At 67.8% G+C, this 19,067-nt stretch overlaps 1 protein-coding gene across 1 annotated transcript in view; it reads right to left on the reverse strand.

The window, feature by feature from the left end:
- Nucleotides 1–19,067, reverse strand: part of OPLAH (5-oxoprolinase, ATP-hydrolysing) — a 46,093-nt gene that overhangs the window by 6,285 nt on the left and 20,741 nt on the right. Inside the window, exons 15-23 of the mRNA XM_071803711.1 lie at nt 17,228–17,379; nt 16,201–16,361; nt 16,025–16,126; nt 14,380–14,554; nt 10,850–11,034; nt 7,710–7,841; nt 5,005–5,139; nt 2,541–2,690; nt 867–1,024 (exon numbers count right to left, since the gene is read on the reverse strand). Of these exons, the coding sequence (XP_071659812.1) occupies nt 867–1,024; nt 2,541–2,690; nt 5,005–5,139; nt 7,710–7,841; nt 10,850–11,034; nt 14,380–14,554; nt 16,025–16,126; nt 16,201–16,361; nt 17,228–17,379 (1,350 nt within the window). The remainder of the gene's footprint in view (nt 1–866; nt 1,025–2,540; nt 2,691–5,004; nt 5,140–7,709; nt 7,842–10,849; nt 11,035–14,379; nt 14,555–16,024; nt 16,127–16,200; nt 16,362–17,227; nt 17,380–19,067) is intronic.

A 19,067-nucleotide genomic window follows, 5' to 3' on the forward strand; every position in this document is an offset into this window, starting at 1 on the left:
GAGGTGTCCCCCATATCCCGTGTCCCCCCATGACCCCATGTCCTCCCCATGACCTCGTGTCCCCCCCATGACCCCGTGTCCCCACATGACCCCATGTCCCCACATGACCCCATGTCCCCCCATGGCCTCGTGTCCCCCCATAACTCCATGTCCCCCCATGACCCCGTGTCCCCCCCATGACCTCGTGTCCCCCCATGACCCTGTGTCCCCTCCATGACCCTGTGTCCCCCCATGACCCCATGTCCCCCCATGACCCCGTGTCCCCACATGACCTCGTGTCCCCCCATGACCCCGGGGTGTCCCCCATGACCCGTGTCCCCCCATGACCCCGGGGTGTTCCCCATACCCCGTGTCCCCCATACCCCGTGTCCCCCATACCCATGTCCCCCCATGACCCCAGGGTGTCCCCCATGACCCCGGGGTGTCCCCCATACCCTGTGTCCCCCATACCGGTGTCCCCCATGACCCCGGGGTGTCCCCCATACCCTGTGTCCCCCATACCCGTGTCCCCCCATGACCCCGGGTTGTCCCCCATACCCCGTGTCCCCCCATGACCCCGGGGTGTCCCCCCATGACCCCGGGTTTTCCCCCATACCCCGTGTCCCCCCATGACCCCGGGGTGTCCCCCATATCCCGTGTCCCCCATGACCCCGGGCTGTCCCCCCACATGACCCCGGGGTGTCCCCCATGACCCCGGGGTGCCCCCCTGGTTTGGGGTCCCCCCCACCTGTTCTCGAGGATCTCGGGGTCGGTGACGCGGGTGTTGGTCATGTGCGTGTGGACCCCCCCGCACCCCGTGTCCCCCCATGACCCCGGGGTGTCCCCCATGACCCCGGGGTGCCCCCCCGGTTTGGGGTCCCCCCCACCTGGTCTCGAGGATCTCGGGGTCGGTGACGCGGGTGTTGGTCATGTGCGTGTGGACGCCCCCGCGGCCGCGCCAGCCCGGCCCCGCCCCCGCGCCCCCCGCCACGGTCTCGTAGTAACCCACGCGGGAGTCCCCGAACGTCACGTTGTTCATGCAGCCCTGGGGACACCGGGGAACGCACAGGGACACGGGGGACATGCGGTACATGGGGACATGGGGGGACACAGGGGGACATGGGGTACATGGGGACACGGGGGACACGGAGGGACATGGGGACACGGGGGGGACACGGGACATGGGGGACACGGGGACACGTGGGACACGGGGGGACATGGGGACACAAGGGGACACAGGGGGACATGGGTGAGGTGGGGGGACATGGGGGACACAGGGGACACACAGGGACACGTGGGACACGGGGGGACATGGGGACACAGGGGGACACGGGGGGACACGGGGGGACATGGGTGAGGTGGGGGGACATGGGGGACATGGAGACATGGGGGGACAGAGGGGACAGAGGAACACGTGGAGTATGGGGACACACAGGGACACACGGGGACATGGGACACAGGGGGACACACGGGGACATGGGGGAACACGGGGGACACGGAGACACAGGGACACAGGGGACATGGAGACACAGTGGGACACACAGGGACACACGGGGACATGGGAACACACGGGGACATGGGGGGACACATGGGACACGGGGGGACACACAGGGACATGGAGGGACATGGGGACACACGGGGGACACAAGACACGGGGACACAGGGACGCGGGACATGGGGAGACACACGGGGACATGGGGACACAGGGACATGGGGACACACAGGGACACACGGGGACACAGGGGACACACAGGGACATGGGGACACGGGGGACACACGGGGACATGGGGACACACAGGGACATGGAGGGACACGGGGACACACAGGGTAACACAGGGACGCGGGACATGGGACACGGGGACACACGGGGGACATGGGGGTCACAGGGGACATGGAGACACAAGGGGACACGGGGGGACACGAGGGTCATGGGGGGACATGGGGACACAGACACAGCCCAGGGGTGAGACCTGGACCCTGACCCCCGGGACCCCCAGTACCCCAGACCCCCGACACCCCCAACCCCCAGATCCCCAACCCCTGCGACCCCAACCCCTGGGACCCCCACGCCCTGGGACCCCCGACCCGTTGGGATCCCAACCCCTGGGACCTCTGGCCCCCCAGGACCCCCGACCTCTGGGACCCCCAACCCCTGGGACCCCCAAGCCCTGGGACCCCCATCCCCTGGGACCCCCGATCCCTTGGGATCCCAACCCCTGGGACCCCCGGCCCCCCAGGACCCCCAACCCCCGGGACCCCCGGGACCCCCGGCACCCCAAGACCCTCAAGCCCTGGGACCCCTGACCCACAGGACCCCCAATGACCTGGGACCCTCAACCACAAGCACCCCGGACCCCTGGGATCCCCAATCCTCAGGACCCCCACCCCAGGACCCACAAAAGCCCTGGTCCCCCAAAAGCCCTGGTCCCACCCAGTCCTCAGGACCCCCACCCCAGGACCCCCAAGCCCTGGGACCCCTGACCCACAGGACCCCCAATGACCTGGGACCCCCAACCACAAGCACCCCGGACCCCTGGGCCCCCCAGTCCTCCGCCCCCCACCTGCGAGGCGGCGCAGGCGCCGAACGCGCGCAGGATGACGTCCACCAGGCGCTGTGACGTCAGCACGTTGCCCCCCACCACGGCGGCCTCGGGGGAGGGGTCCAGGATGGAGCCCTTGGGGATCAGCACCCGCACGGGGGCCAGGCAGCCCTGGGGGGCACGGCCCGTCAGCCCCACGGATCAGGGTCCCAGAGCCCCCACCCCACAGAGTCAGGGTCCCGGGACCCCAGCCCCAAGGATCAGGGTCCTATCCCCCCATTCCACAGAGTCAGGGTCCCAGGACCCCAACCCAGGGGATCAGGGTCCCAGTCCCCCCCATTGCAGGGGTACAGGGCCCCAGACCCCCTGACCCACAGGATCAGAGTCCCAGGACCCCAACCCCAAGGATCAGGGTCCCAGTCCCCCCATTCTGGGGGATCAGGGTCCCAGAGCCCCCACCCCACAGAGTCAGGGTCCCAGGACCCCAGCCCCAAGGATCAGGGTCCTAACCCCCATTCCAAAGAGTCAGGGTCCCAGGACCCCAACCCAGGGGATCAGGGTCCCAGTCCCCCTCATTCTGGGGGATCAGTGTCCCAGAGCCCCCCACCCCACAGAATCATGGTCCCGGGACCCCCAACCCCAAGGATTAGGGTCCCAGCCCCCCATTGCAGGGGTGCAGGGTCCCAGAGCCCCCCACCCCACAGAGTCAGGGTCCCAGCCCCCATTCTTGGGATCAGGGTCCCAGCACCCCCCCATTCCACAGAATCATGGTTCCAGGACCCCCAACCCAGGGGATCAGGGTCCCTGTGCCCCCATTGCAGGGGTGCAGGGTCCCAGACCCCCCACCCCACAGAGTCAGGGTCCCGGGACCCCAACCCCAAGAATCAGGGTCCCAAACCCCCCGCCCCACAGGATCAGGGTCCCAGGACCCCAGCCCCAAGGATCAGGGTCCCACCCCCCATTCCACAGAATCAGGGTCCCAGGACCCCAACCCCAAAGATCAGGGTCCCAGACACCCCCACCCCACAGAATCAGGGTCCCAGGACCCCAACCCCAAAGATCAGGGTCCCAGACACCCCCACCCCACAGAATCAGGGTCCCAGGACACCAACCCAAAGAATCAGGGTCCTACCCCCCATTCTGGGGATCAGGGTCCCAGACCCCCCCGACCCACAGGATCAGGGTCCCAGGACCCCAGCCCCAAGGATAAGGGTCCCAGCCCCCCCATCCTGGGGGATCAGGGTCCCAGACCCCCCGTCCCACATGATCAGGGTCACAGGACCCCCCACTCTGGGGACCAGCACCCCAGATCCCCCATCCCACAGGATCAGGATCCCAGATCCCCCCACCCTCGATGAATTGGGGGGTGGGGGTCCCACAGTCAGGGGGTGGCACAGCCCAGGGTCCCCAGCCAGGGGTCCCACTGGGGGTCCCACAGTCAGGGGGTGGCACAGCCGGGGGGCCCACAGTTGGGGGTCCCACAGTTGGGGTGTCCCCAGCCAGGGGTCCCACTGGGGGTCCCACAGATAGGGGGTGGCACAGCCGGGGGGCCCACAGTCGGGGGTCCCACAGTTGGGGTGTCACAGCCAGGGGTCCCCAGCTGGGGGTCCCACCATTGGGGTGTCCCCAGCTGGGGGTCCCACTGGGGGTCCCACAGTTGAGGGGTCCCCAGCCAGGGGTCCAGCAGTCAGGGGGGGTCACAGCTGGGGGTCCCACAGTCGGGGGATCCTGACGGGGGTCCCACAGTTGGGGTGTCCCAGGGGTCCCTCAGTCAGGGGGTGTCCCAGGGGTCCCACAGTTGGGGTGTCCCAGGGGGGTCCTGCAGTTGGGGGGTACCCCTGGGGTCCCACAGTCAGGGGGTGCCTCTGGGGTCCTGCAGTCAGAGGGTGCCCCAGGGGTCCCACAGTCAGGGGGTGTCCCAGGGGTCCCGCAGTCAGGGGGTGCCCCAGGGTGGGTCCCACCGCAGCCAGGGGGTGTCCCAGGGGGTCCCACAATTGGGGTGTCCCAGGGGTCCCTCAGTCGGGGGTGACCCAGGGGTCCCGCATCGGGGGGTGCCCCAGGGGAGGTCCCACCGCAGCCGGGGGGTGTCCCAGGGGGTCCCACAGTTGGGGTGTCCCGGGGGGGTCCCTGTCGGGGTGCCCCAGGGGTCCCTGTCGGGGGTCTCGGGGGTCCCTGTCGGGGGTCCCGGGGGTGTCCCATGTCAGGGGGTGTCCCGGGCGTCCCTGTCAGGGGTGTCCCAGGGGGTCCCTGTCAGGGGGTGTCCCGGGGGTCCCTGTTGGGGGTTCCGGGGGTGTCCCACGTCAGGGGGTGTCCCGGGGGTCCCTGTCAGGGGTGTCCCGGGGGTCCCTGTTGGGGGTGTCCTGGGCGGTCCCTCAGCTGGGGGGTGCCCTGGGGCTCCCTGTCAGGGGTCCCGGGTGTGTCCCATGTCAGGGGGTGTCCCGGGGGTCCCTGTCGCGGGTGCCGGGGGTCCCTGGGTCCGTGTCACCTGGTTGAGCGGGAGGTCGCGGCCCAGCATGCAGCGCAGGCAGTAGATGAGCGCGGACAGCGTGATGGCGCGGGGGGCGTTCAGGTTCCCCTGCACCTCGGGGCCCGACCCCGAGAAGTCGAACACCGCGCTGCCCTGAGCGACACGGACAGGGACGCGAGGTGGGGACAGGGGACACGGACAGGGACAGGGGACAGCGGACAGGGGACGGGCAACAGGGGACACGGACAGGGGATGGGACAGGGGACGGGGACACGGACAGGGGACAGGGGACATGGACAGGGGACACGGACAGGGGACACAGACAGCGGACAGGGGACACGGACAGGGGACAGGGGACACGGACAGGGGACACGGACAGGGACACGAGGTGGGGACAGGGGACACGGACAGCGGACACGGACAGGGACACAGGACAGGGGACACGGACAGGGGACACGGACAGGGGACACGGACAGCGGACAGGGGACACGGACAGGGACACAGGACAGGGGACACGGACAGCGGACAGGGGACATGGACAGGGACACAGGACAGGGGACACGAACAGGGGACAAGGGACAGGGGACACAGACAGGGGATGGGACAGGGGACAGGGGACACGGACAGCGGACAGGGGACACGGACAGGGGACAGCGAGACAAGGGACAGGGGACAGGGGACACGGACAGGGGATGGGACAGGGGACAGGGGACATGGACAGGGACACAGGACAGGGGACACGAACAGGGGACAAGGGACAGGGGACACAGACAGGGGATGGGACAGGGGACAGGGGACACGGACAGCGGACAGGGGACATGGACAGGGGACAGTGAGACAAGGGACAGGGGACAGTGAGACAAGGGACAGAGGACACAGAAAGGGGACACAGGACAGGGGACGGGGACACGGGACAGGGGACATGGGACATGGGACAGGGGACACGGGACACAGGACATGGGACATGGGACAGCAGACAGGGGACATGAGACAGGGGACACGGGCCACAGACAAGGACACGGGACATGGGACACGGGACATGGGACAGGGGACACGGACAGGGGACGACACGGGCCACAGGACAGGGGACAGGGGACATGGACAGGGGACACGGGACAGGGCACAATGGGGACAGGGGACAGTGGGAACAGTGAGGACAGTGGGGACAGGGAACAGTGGGGACAACGGGGACAATGGGGACAGTGGGAATAGTGGGGACAATGGGGACAGTGGGAACAGTGAGGACAGTGGGGACAATGGGGACAGCGAGGACAGCGGGGACAATGGAGACAGTGGGAACAGCGAGGACAGTGGGGACAATGGGGACAATGGGGACAGTGGGAACAGTGAGGACAGTGGGGACAATGGGGACAGTGGGGACAGGGGGACAGGGTGGACAATGGGGACAGTGGGAACAGTGAGGACAGTGGGGACAATGGGGACAATGGGGACAGCGGGGACAGGGGGACAGGGTGGACAATGGGGACAATGGGGACAGTGGGAACAGTGAGGACAGTGGGGACAATGGGGACAGTGGGGACAGCGGGGACAGGGGGACAGGGTGGACAATGGGGACAATGGGGACAGTGGGAACAGTGAGGACAGTGGGGACAATGGGGACAGTGGGGACAGTGGGAACAGTGGGGACAGGGGGACAGGGTGGACAATGGGGACAGTGGGGACAGCAGGGATGGGGTGGCCCCGTGTCCCCCCCACAAACGGGGGGTTCCCCAAAACCAGTCTGGGTGGGATCTCCTGCATCCCGGGGCTGGGGATCCCGGGAATGGGGCATCCCCAGAATCCCAGGGCAGGGGGGATCCCCAGGATCTTGAGCCTGGGGGAATCTCCAGCGTCCTGGGAACAGAGGTCCCTTCCAATCCCTGACATTCTGGGATTAGGGGGCATCTCGAGGGGGATCCTGGGGCTGGGGGCAGATCCCAGCGCTGGGGGAACCTCTGGGGTCTGGGGCTGGGGGCGGATTCCCAGGATCCCAGGACCAGGGGGGATCTCGAGACTGTGGGGGATCCCAGGGCCAGGGGGGACCCCAGGACTGGAGTGGATCCCAGGGCTGGAGTGAATGGGGGAGGGGGAGGGGAGGGGATCCCAGGGCTGGGGGTGGATCCCGAGAATGGGGGGATCCCCAGAATCCCAGGGCCAAGGGAGATCACCAGGATTCCAGGGTTGAGGGGGATTCTGGGGCTGGGGGGGATCTCCAGTATCCTGGGAACAGGGGGGATCCCAGGGCCAGGGGGGGTCCCAGGACTGGAATGGATCCCAGGGCAGGTGGATCACAGGGCTGCGGTGGATCCCAGGGGCAGGTGGATCCCAGGACTGGAGTGGATGCCAGGGGCAGGTGGATCCCAGGGCAGGTGGATCCCAGGGCTGGGGTGGATCCCAGGACTGGAGTGGATGCCAGGGGCAGGTGGATCCCAGGGCAGGGGGGCCCCAGGGCAGGTGGATCCCAGGTATGGGGTGGATCCCGGGGCAGGGGGGTCCCAGGGCAGGTGGATTCCAGGGAGGGTGGATCCCAGGGCTGGAGTGGATCCCGGGGCAGGTGGATTCCAGGGCAGGTGGGTCCCAGGGCAAGTGGATCATGGGGCAGGTGGATCCCAGGGCTGGGGTGGATCCCAGGGCTGGGGTGGATCCCGGGGCAGGGGGGTCCCAGGGTGGGTGGATCCGGGGGCTGGAGTGGATCCCAGGGCGGGTGGATCCCAGCCCCTCACCTCGTGGGGGTCCAGCTGCACGCGCAGCCGGATGGGGGTCCCGTCGTCCATCTGGTCCTCGGCCTCCAGCGTCGTCCTCCCCCCCGCGGCAAAGCCCCGCAGCATCTCCCGCACCGCCACCTCCGCGTTGGCCTGGGGACAACAGGGGACACCGCGGGGACACCGCGGTCACGGGGGCTGGGGACACCACGGGGACACCGTGGGGACACCGCGGTCACGGGGGCTGGGGACACCTCGGGGACACCGTGGGGACACCGTGGGGACACCGTGGTCACAGGGGCTGGAGGACAACAGGGGGGCCGGGGGACACCGCGGGGACACCGCGGTCACTGGGGCTGGGGGACACGGGGACATTCTGGGGACACCGCGGTCACAGGGGCTGGGGACACTGCAGGGACACCGCGGTCACAGGGGCTGGGGGACAACAGGGGGACAGGGGACACCAGGGGCATGGGGGCTGGGGGACACCGCAGCCCAGGGGACACCAGAGACATGGGGGTCACAGGGGCTGGGGGACACCAGGGGGACAGGGGACACCAGGGGCATGGGGCCTGGGGGACACCAGGGACATGGGGGTCACGGGGGCTGGGGGACACCAGGGGGCCAGGGGACACCGTCATGGTGGGTCCCACCTGGACGTGGCCCATGTGGACCTGCATGACATGTGGGGACACCGGGGGACACCATGGTGGTCAGGAGGACACTGGGGGGACATCGGTGGGTCCAAGGGGACACCAGGCGGACATCAGGGGGACACCAAGGGGACACCAGAGGGACACTGGGGGGACACAGGAGGGTCCAAAGGGACACCAGGGGGACACTGGGGGGACACAGGAGGGTCCAAAGGGACACCAGGGGGACACCAGGAGGTCCAAGGGGATGCTGGAGGGACACCGTGGGGACATTGGGGCATCCAAAGGAACACCGAGGGTCCAAGGGGACACCAGGGGACACCATCACGGTCATCCCACCTGGATGTGTCTCATGTAGGGCTGCACGACACATGGGGACACCAGTGGGACACCATGGTGGACAGGGGGACATTGGTGCGTCCAAGGGGACACTGAGGGGATAGTGGAAGGACACCAGGGGGTCCAAGGGGACACTGGAGGGACTCCAAGGGGACACTGCCATGGCCATCCCACCTGGATGTGTCCCATGTAGGGCTGCACAACACATGGGGACACCAGTGGGACACCATGGTGGCCAGGGGGACATTGGTGGGTCCAAGGGGACAGTGGGAGGACACCAAGGGGTCCAAGATGACACTAGGGGTCCAAGGTGACACCAGGGGACACCACCATGGTGGTCCCACCTGGATGTGGCCCATGTAGGACTGCACGACGGGCAGCCCGTGCTGGCCAGGGGGACACCGGGGGGACACTGGGGGTTCAGGGGGACACCAGGGGGACACTGGAGGGACACCAGGGGACACCAGGGGGACACCGGGGGACACCAGCGGACAGTGCCCAGCGGTCCCACCTGGATGTGTCCCATGTAGGACTGCACGGCGTGCAGCCCGTGCTGACCAGGGGGACACCGGGGGACACCAGGGGACACCAGGGGACATCAGGGGACACAGGGGACACCGCCATGGCTGTCCCACCTGGATGTGGCCCATGTAGGACTGCACGACGGGCAGCCCGTGCTGGCCAGGGGTACACCAGGGGACATTGGAGGGACACCAGGGGGACACCAGGGGACACTGGAAGGACACCAGGGGACATTAGGGGACACAGGGGACACCGCCATGGCCGTCCCACCTGTATGTGTCCCATGTAGAACTGCACGACGGCCAACCTGTGCTGGCCAGGGGGACACTGGGGACAGCAGGGGACACCAGGGGGACACCAGGCGACACTGGAGGGACACCGGGGGACATTAGGGGACAGAGGGGACACCACCATGGCCATCCCATCTGGATGTGTCCCATGTAGGACTGCATGACGGGCAGCCCTTGATGGCCAGGGGGACACCAGGGGAGAGCAGGGGACACCAGGGGGACACTGGAAGGACACCAGGGGTCATCAGGGGACACAGGGGGCACCGCCCAGCTGTCCCACCTGTATGTGGCCCATGTAGAACTGCACGGCGCGCAGCCCGTGCTGACCAGGGGGACACCGGGGGGACACTGGGGGTTCAAGGGGACAGCAGGGGGACACTGGAAGGACACCAGGGGACATCAGGGGACACAGGGGACACCGCCCAGCCATCCCACCTGTATGTGCCCCATGTAGGACTGCACGGCGCGCAGCCCGTGCTGACCGGGGGACACCGGGGGGACACTGGGGGTTCAAGGGGACAGCAGGGGGACACTGGAAGGACACCAGGGGACATCAGGGGACACAGGGGACACCGCCCAGCCGCCCCACCTGTGTGTGCCCCATGTAGGACTGCACGGCGCGCAGCCCATGCTGGTCAGGGGGACACCAGGGGAGAGCAGGGGACACCAGGGGACACTGGAGGGACACCGGGGGACATCAGGGGACACAGGGGACACCGCCCAGCCGTCCCACCTGTACGTGCCCCATGTAGAACTGCACGGCGCGCAGCCCGTGCTGACCGGGGGGACACCGGGGGGACACTGGGGGTTCAAGGGGACAGCAGGGGGACACTGGAAGGACACCAGGGGACATTAGGGGACACAGGGGACACCGCCATGGCCACCCCACCTGTATGTGCCCCATGTAGAACTGCACGGCGCGCAGCCCGTGCTGACCGGGGGGACACCGGAGGGGGACACTGGGGGTTCAAGGGGACACCAGGGCGACACTGGAGGGACAGCGGGGGACATCGGGGACACAGGGGACACCGCCCAGCCGCCCCACCTGTATGTGGCCCATGTAGGACTGCACCGCGCGCAGCCCGTGCTGACCAGGGGGACACCGGGGGGACACTGGGGGTTCAAGGGGACACTAGGGGGACACTGGAGGGACAGCGGGGGACATTGGGGACACAGGTGACACCGCCCAGCCACCCCACCTGTATGTGGCCCATGTAGGACTGCACGCTGTGCAGCCCATGCTGGTCAGGGGGACACCGGAGGGGGACACTGGGGGTTCAAGGGGACAGCAGGGGGACACTGGAAGGACACCAGGGGACATTAGGGGACACAGGGGACACCGCCATGGCCACCCCACCTGTATGTGGCCCATGTAGGCCTGCACGGCGCGCAGCCCGTGCTGGCGGATGAGCTCGGTCACCAGGCGGATGCCGCGCTGGTTGGCCGCCACCTGCGCCCGCAGGTCCGACAGGTTGTCCCCAAGGGCCCGCGTCCCGCTGCAGCCGGGGACACGGCCCGGCGCCATCAGCGCCTCGGTCACCGCTGCGGACAGGGACGCGTCAGCGCGGTCGTCGTGTCCTCGGCGTCCCCTGTGTCCCCACCTGACCTGTCCCTGACACCCCCGCCACGTCTCTGACGTCCCTGCTGTGTCACTGCTGTCCCCACTGTGTCTCTGACATCCCCACCACTCCCACCATGTCCCCACCATCACCACCATGTCCCCGCTGTCACCACCACATCCCTACTGTCCCCCCGTGTGACCCCACTGTCCCCACCACATCCTCACTGTCCCCAGCGTGTCCCCGCTGTCCCCACCACATCCCTACTGTCCCCAGCGTGTCCCCATTGTCCCCACCACATCCCTACTGTCCCCAGCGTGTCCCCGCTGTCCCCACCACATCCTCACTGTCCCCAGCGTGTCCCCATTGTCCCCACCACATCCCTACTGTCCCCAGAGTGTCCCCGCTGTCCCCACCACATCCCTACTGTCCCCAGCGTGTCCCCACCACATCCTCACTGTCCCCAGCGTGTCCCCGCTGTCCCCACCACATACCTACTGTCCCCAGCGTGTCCCCGCTGTCCCCACCACATCCCTACTGTCCCCAGCATGTCCCCGCGGTCCCCACCACATCCTCACTGTCCCCAGCGTGTCCCCGCTGTCCCCACCACATACCTACTGTCCCCAGCGTGTCCCCACCACATCCTCACTGTCCCCAGCGTGTCCCCGCTGTCCCCACCACATACCTACTGTCCCCAGCGTGTCCCCGCTGTCCCCACCACATCCCTACTGTCCCCAGCATGTCCCCGCGGTCCCCACCACATCCTCACTGTCCCCAGCGTGTCCCCGCTGTCCCCACCACATACCTACTGTCCCCAGCGTGTCCCCGCGGTCCCCACCACATCCTCACTGTCCCCAGCGTGTCCCCGCTGTCCCCACCACATACCTACTGTCCCCAGCGTGTCCCCACTGTCCCCACCACATCCTCACTGTCCCCAGCGTGTCCCCGCTGTCCCCACCAGATCCCTACTGTCCCCAGCATGTCCCCGCTGTCCCCACCACATCCTCACTGTCCCCAGCGTGTCCCCGCTGTCCCCACCACATCCTCACTGTCCCCAGCGTGTCCCCGCTGTCCCCACCACATCTCCACTATGTCCACCATCCCCAGCATGTCCCTGATGTCCCCACCGCATCCCCACTGTCCCCACCATCCTATGGTGTCCCCATCATCCCCACCACATCCCTACTGTCGCCACCATCTCCACTGTCCTCATCGTCCCCACCACATCCCAACTGTCCCCACCACATCCCAACTGTCCCCACCACATCCCTACTGTCCCCACCACATTCCCACTGTCCCCACCACATCCCCACTGTCCCCACCATCCCCATTGTGTCCCTGATGTCCCCACTGCATCCCCACTGTCCCCACCACATCCCCACTGTCCCAACCATTCCCACCACATCCCCACTGTCCCCACCATGTCCCTGCCGTCCCCACTGCACCTCCATTGTCCCCACAATCCCTGATGTCCCCACTGCATCCCCACCGTCCCTGCTGTGCCCACCATGTCCTCACCATCCCCACCACATCCCGTCCCCACTGTCCCCACCACATTCCCACTGTCCCCACCACATCTCCATTGTCCCCACCACATTCCCTGTCCCCACTGTCCCCATCACATTCCCACTGTCCCCACCACATCCTCTGTCCCCACCATCCCCATCACATCCCCACCATCCCCACCCTGTCCTCATTGTCCCCACCATGTCCCCACCACATCCCCATTATCCCCACCATCCCCATCACATCCCCACTGTACCCATCATCCTCATCACATCCCCACTGTCCCCACCCTGTCCTCGTTGTCCCCACCATGTCCCCATGTCCCCACCACGTCCCCATTGTCCCCACCATCCCCACCACATCCCCACTGTCCCCCCCGTCCCCATGTCCCCACCACGTCCCCATTATCCCCACCACCCCCATCACACCCTCGCTGTCCCCACTGTCCCCCCTGTCCCCATGTCCCCTACCACGTCCCCCTTGTCCCCACCATCCCCATCACATCCCCGCTGTCCCCACTGTCCCCGCTGTCCCCATGTCCCCACCACGTCCCCATTGTCCCCACCATCCCCATCACATCCCCACTGTCCCCACCACATCCCATCCCCACAATGTCCCTGCTGTCCCCACTGCATCCCCATTGTCCCCACCATCCCCATCACATCTCCGCTGTCCCTGCTGTCCCCACCATGTCCCCACCACGTCCCCATTGTCCCCACCATCCCCATCACATCCCCACTGTACTCATCATCCCCACCACATCCCCACTGTCCCCACCCTGTTCTCATTGTCCCCACCCTGTCCTCATTGTCCCCACCATGTCCCCATTGTCCCCACCATCCCCATCACAACCCTGCTGTCCCCCGTCTCCATGTCCCCACCACATCCCCATTATCCCCACCATCCGCATCACATCCCCACTGTCCCCACTGTCCCTACCACGTCCCTATTATCCCCACCATCCCCATCACATCCCCACCATCCCCACCATGTCCCCATGTCCCCACCACGTTCCTATTGTCCCCACCATCCCCACCACGTCCTCGCTGTCCCCACCACGTCCCCATTGTCCCCACCATCCCTGTCACATCCCCGCTGTCCCCACCCTGTCCTCATTGTCCCCACCATCCCCACCATGTCCCCATGTCCACACCACGTCCCTATTGTCCCCACCATCCCCACCACGTCCCCGCTGTCCCCACCGCGTCCCCATTGTCCCCACCATCCCTGTCACATCCCCGCTGTCCCCGCTGTCCTCATTGTCCCCACCATCCCCATCACATCCCCACCATGTCCCCATGTCCCCACCATGTTCCCATTATCCCCACCATCCCCATCACATCCCCGCTGTCCCCGCTGTCCCACCTGTCCCCATGTCCCCACCACGTCTCCACTGTCCCCACCATGTCCCCATGTCCGCACCATGTCCCCATGTCCCCCCCATCACATCCCCACCATCCCCGTCACATCCCCACCATCCCCACCATGTCCGCACCATGTCCCCATGTCCCCCCCATCCCCGTCACATCCCCACCATCCCCGTCACATCCCCACCATCCCCACCATGTCCCCACCACGTCCCCATTGTCCCCACCATCCCCATCACAACCCTGCTGTGCCCCGTCTCCATGTCCCCACCACATCCCCATTATCCCCACCATCCCCATCACATCCCCACTGTCCCCACTGTCCCCAACACGTCCCCATTGTCCCAACCATCCCCGTCACATCCTCACCATCCCCACCACATCCCCACTGTCCCCACCACGTCCCCACTGTCCCCAGCATGCCCGTCACGTCCCCGCTGTCCCCAGGTCCTCACCCTCCTCCTGGAAGACGCCGCCCTGGACCAGTTTGAAGGAGAGGAAGGTGGCCCCCTCCTGGCACAGCGCGGTGGAGTGGGGGGGCATGGAGCCGGGGGTGCTGCCCCCGATGTCCGCGTGGTGCCCGCGGCTGGCCACGAAGAACACGGGCTGGGGGACGCCGGGCCAGAACACCTGCGGGGACACGGCGCTGGCACCGGGGACACCGCGCCACGTCCCCCTGTGTCCCACCGGGGGCACTGCGCCCGGGGTCCCTGTGTCCCACTGGGGCCATTGCACCCATGGTGCCCGTGTCCCACCGGGGTCCCTGTGTCCCACCGGGGTCCCTGCGCCACCAGGTGCCCGTGTCCCACTGGGGTCCCTGCATCCTGGGGGTCCCTGTGTCTTCGTGGGGGTCCCTGCAGTCTGGGGGTGCCTGTGTCCCATCGGGGTCCCTGCACCCTGGGGGTGCTTGTGTCCCACCGGGGGTCCCTGCAGCCACGGGTGCCCGTGTGCCCCCCGGGGTCCCTGCAGCCTGGGGGTCCCTGTGTCCCACCGGGGGTCCCTGCAGCCTGGGGTCCCTGTGTCCCATCGGGGTCCCTGCACCCTGGGGGTCCCTGTGCCCTGGTGGGGGTCCCTGCAGCCTGGGGGTGCCCATGTCCCACTGGGGTCCCTGCAGCCTGGGGTCCCTGTGTCCCACCAGGGGTCCCTGCAGCCTGGGGGTCCCTGTGCCCTGGTGGGGGTCCCTGCAGCCTGGGGTCCCTGTGTCCCACCAGGGGTCCCTGCAGCCTGGGGGTCCCTGTGCCCTGGTGGGGGTCCCTGCAGCCTGGGGTCCCTGTGTCCCACCAGGGGACACTGCACCCGGGGTGCCCATGTCCCACCGGGGTCCCTGCAGCCTGGGGTCCCTGTGTCCCACTGAGGTCCCTGTGTCCCACCGGGGTCCCTGCAGCCTGGGGGTCCCTGCGCCACGGGGTCCCTGTGTCCCACCGGGGTCCCTGCACCCTGGGGGTCCCTGTGTCCCATTGGGGTCACTGTGCCCAGGGTGCCCGTGTCACACCGGGGTCCCTGTGTCCCACCGGGGTCCCTGCACCCTGGGGGTTCCTGTGCCCTGGTGGGGGTCCCTGCAGCCTGGGGGTCCCTGCACCCTGGCGAGGGGGGTCTCTGTGCACTTGGGGGGGGTCCCTGCACCCCAGGGAAGGTCCCTGCACCCCAGGAGGGTCACTGTGCCCTGGGGGGAGTCCCTGTGCCCCAGGGGTGTCCCTGCATCCCAGGGCAGGTCCCTGTGACCCAGGGTGGTCCCTGCACCCCACGGGTGTCCCTGTATCCCAGGGGGCTCCTGTGCCCTGGTGGGTGTCCCTGCACCCCACGGGTGTCCCTGTGCCCCAGGGGGTTCCCCGTGCCCCAGGGTGTCCCTGCACCCCACGGGTGTCCCTGTGCCCTGGGGTGGTCCCTGTGCCCTGGGGGGGTCCCCACGCCCCAGGGGTGTCTCTGCATCCCAGAACAGGTCCCTGTGACACAGGGGGGGGTCCCTGTGCCCCAGGGCAGGTCCCTGTGCCCCAGGGTGTCCCTGCACCCCAGGGGTGCCTCTGTGCCCCGGGGGGGTCCCTGTGCCCTGGGGGGGTCCCCGTGCCCCAGGTGTCCCCGCGCCCGTCTCCGGTGGCTCACGGGGGTGATGACGGTGAGGTCGGGCAGGTGGCTCCCGCCGGCGCTCGGGTGGTTGCTCAGGATCACGTCCCCCTCCCGCAGCTCCGCGCCCAGGTTACGGATCTGGGGGACACCGGGGGCGTTGGGGACGGCCCGGGGGGTCCCCAAGGCGGGGGTCCCCGGGGTCCCACCCGCACCTGGAACTGCACGGTCTCCTGCATGGCGCCCAGGTGCACCGGGATGTGGGGCGCGTTGGACACCAGGCCCCCGTCCGGCCCGAACAGCGCGCACGAGAAGTCCAGGCGCTCCTTGATGTTGGTGGAGATGGCCGTGCGCTGCAGGACACGGCCCATCTGCTCTGAGGGGACATGGGGACATCGTGGGACATGGGACACGGGGTCAGGGGACATGGCCGTGCGCTGCAGGACACGGCCCATCTGCTCTGAGGGGACATGGGGACACCGTGGGACACGGGGTCAGCGGACATGGCCGTGCGCTGCAGGACACGGCCCATCTGCTCTGAGGGGACATGGGGACATCGTGGGACATGGGGACACCGTGGGACACGGGGTCAGGGGACATGGCCGTGCGCTGCAGGACACGGCCCATCTGCTCTGAGGGGACATGGGGACATCATGGGACATGGGACACGGGGTCAGGGGACATGGCCGTGCGCTGCAGGACACGGCCCATCTGCTCTGAGGGGACATGGGGACACCGTGGGACATGGGACACGGGGTCAGGGGACATGGCCGTGCGCTGCAGGACACGGCCCATCTGCTCTGGGGGGACATGGGGACACCGTGGGACATGGGGACATCGTGAGACATGGGACACAGGGTCAGGGGACATGGCCGTGCGCTGCAGGACACGGCCCGTCTGCTCTGAGGGGACACGGGGACATCATGGGACATGGGACACAGGGTCAGGGGACATGGTGACATTGACCTTGGGTTCAGCTCACCTGGCAGAGTGACACTGACCTTGGGCTCAGCTCACCCAGGACGGTGACATTGACCTTGGGCTGAGTTCACCAGGACGGTGACACTGACCTTGGGCTGAGCTCACTGGGACAGTGACATTGACCTTGGGCTGAGCTCACTGGGGACGGTGACACTGACCTTGGGCTGAGCTCACCAGGACAGTGACACTGACCTTGGGCTGAGCTCACCAGGACGGTGACACTGACCCTGGTACCCCCCCAGCCCCCGAGCTGCCCCCAACCTGCGATGCTCATGAAGCGGTGGGAGAAGATGGAGAGCTGCACGGCGTCGAGCTCCGGCCCCACGGGGCGCGGGGTCCCCGAGCCCACGGCGATGTCGATGTCACCGAACTCGGTGATGCTGGCGGTGCAGCCCGGCTCCACCACGATGGTGCTGGGGGGACAGGGGGCGGCTCCGCGACGTGGGGACACGGGGTTGATGGGGGGCCCCCAGCTCCCCGGGGTCCCCACCAGCTCCCTGGGGTCCCTTTGAATTCCTGGGGTCCCCCAGCTCCCCGGGGTCCCCACCAGCTCCCTGGGGTCCCAACTGGCTCCCCAGGGTCCCCACCAGCTCCTTGGGGTCCCTGCCAGACCCTCAGGGTCCCACCTGTTCCCCAGAGTCCCCACCAGCTTCCTGGGGTCCCCATCAGCCCCCCAGAGTCCCACCAGGTCCCCAGGGTCCCGCCACCCCACTGGGTTCCTCCCCAACTCTCTGGGGTCCCCACCAGCCCCTCAGGGTCCCACCAGGTCCCCAGGGTCCCGCCACCCCACTGGGTTCCCTCCCAACCCTCTGGGGTCCCCACCAGCCCCTCAGGGTCCCACCAGGTCCCCAGGGTCCCACCACCCCACTGGGTTCCTCCCCAACTCTCTGGGGTCCCCACCAGCCCCTCAGGGTCCCACCAGGTCCCCAGGGTCCCAACCACCCCACTGAGTTCCCCCTCAACTCTCCGGGGTCCCCACCAGCCCCCCAGGGTCCCATCATCCCTCCAGGGTCCCCCTCAGTTCCCCGGGGTCCCCACAGTCCCTCTGAGGTCCCCACCATCCCCTCAGGGTCCCACTGTCCCCCTGGGATCCCCACTGGCTCTCTGGGATCCCCACCATCCCCTTGGGGTCCCACTGTCCCCCTGGGGTCCCATTGCTTCTCTGGGTCCCCACCATCCCATTGGGGTCCTGCTGTCCCTCTGGAGTCCCCATTGCTTCTCTGGGTCCCCACCATCCCCTTGGGGTCCCGTTGTCCCCCTGGGGGTCCCCATTGGTGCTCTGGGGTCCCTAAAATCCCTCTGGGGTCCCCACAATCCTTCTGGGGTCCCCATCAGCCCTTCAGGGTCCCACTGTCCCCCTGGGGTCCCCATTGGCTCTCTGGGGTCCCCACCATCCCCTTGGGGTCCCGCTGTCCCCCTGCGGTTCCCATTGGTGCTCTGGGGTCCCTACAATCCCTCTGGGGTCCCCATTGGCTCTCTGGGTTCCCCATCACCCCACTGGGGTCCCCATTGTCTCTCTGGGGTCCCTCTGTCCCCCTGGGGTCCCCATTGTCTCTCTGGGGTCATCCCCCTGATGGGGTCCCCACTGCTTCTCTGGGGTCCCCATTGTCTCTCTGGGGCCCCCATTGTCTCTCTGGGTTCCCCATCACCCCCCTGGAGTCCCCATTGTCTCTCTGGGGTCCCTCTGTCCCCCTGGGGTCCCCATTGTCTCTCTGGGTTCCCCATCACACCCCTGGGGTCCCCATTGTCTCTCTGGGGTCCCGTTGTTCCCCTGGGGTCACCATTGTCTCTCTGGGGTCATCCCCCCGATGGGGTCCCCATTGCTTCTCTGGGGTCCCCATTGTCTCTCTGGGGCCCCCATTGTCTCTGTGGGTTCCCCATCACTCCCCTGGGGTCCCCATTGTCTCTCTGGTGTCCCCACTGTCTCTCTGGGGCCCCCATTGTCTCTCTGGGCTCCTCATCACCCTCTTGGGGTCCTCATTGTCTGTCTAGGGTCCTTCTGTCCCCCTGGGGTCCCCATTGTCTCTCTGGGTTCCCCATCACACCCCTGGGGTCCCCACTGTCTCTCTGGGGTCCCTCTGTCCCCCTGGGGCCCCCATTG

Source organism: Patagioenas fasciata, chromosome 2 (genome assembly GCF_037038585.1).
Source record: "Patagioenas fasciata isolate bPatFas1 chromosome 2, bPatFas1.hap1, whole genome shotgun sequence".
Lineage (NCBI taxonomy): Eukaryota > Metazoa > Chordata > Aves > Columbiformes > Columbidae > Patagioenas > Patagioenas fasciata.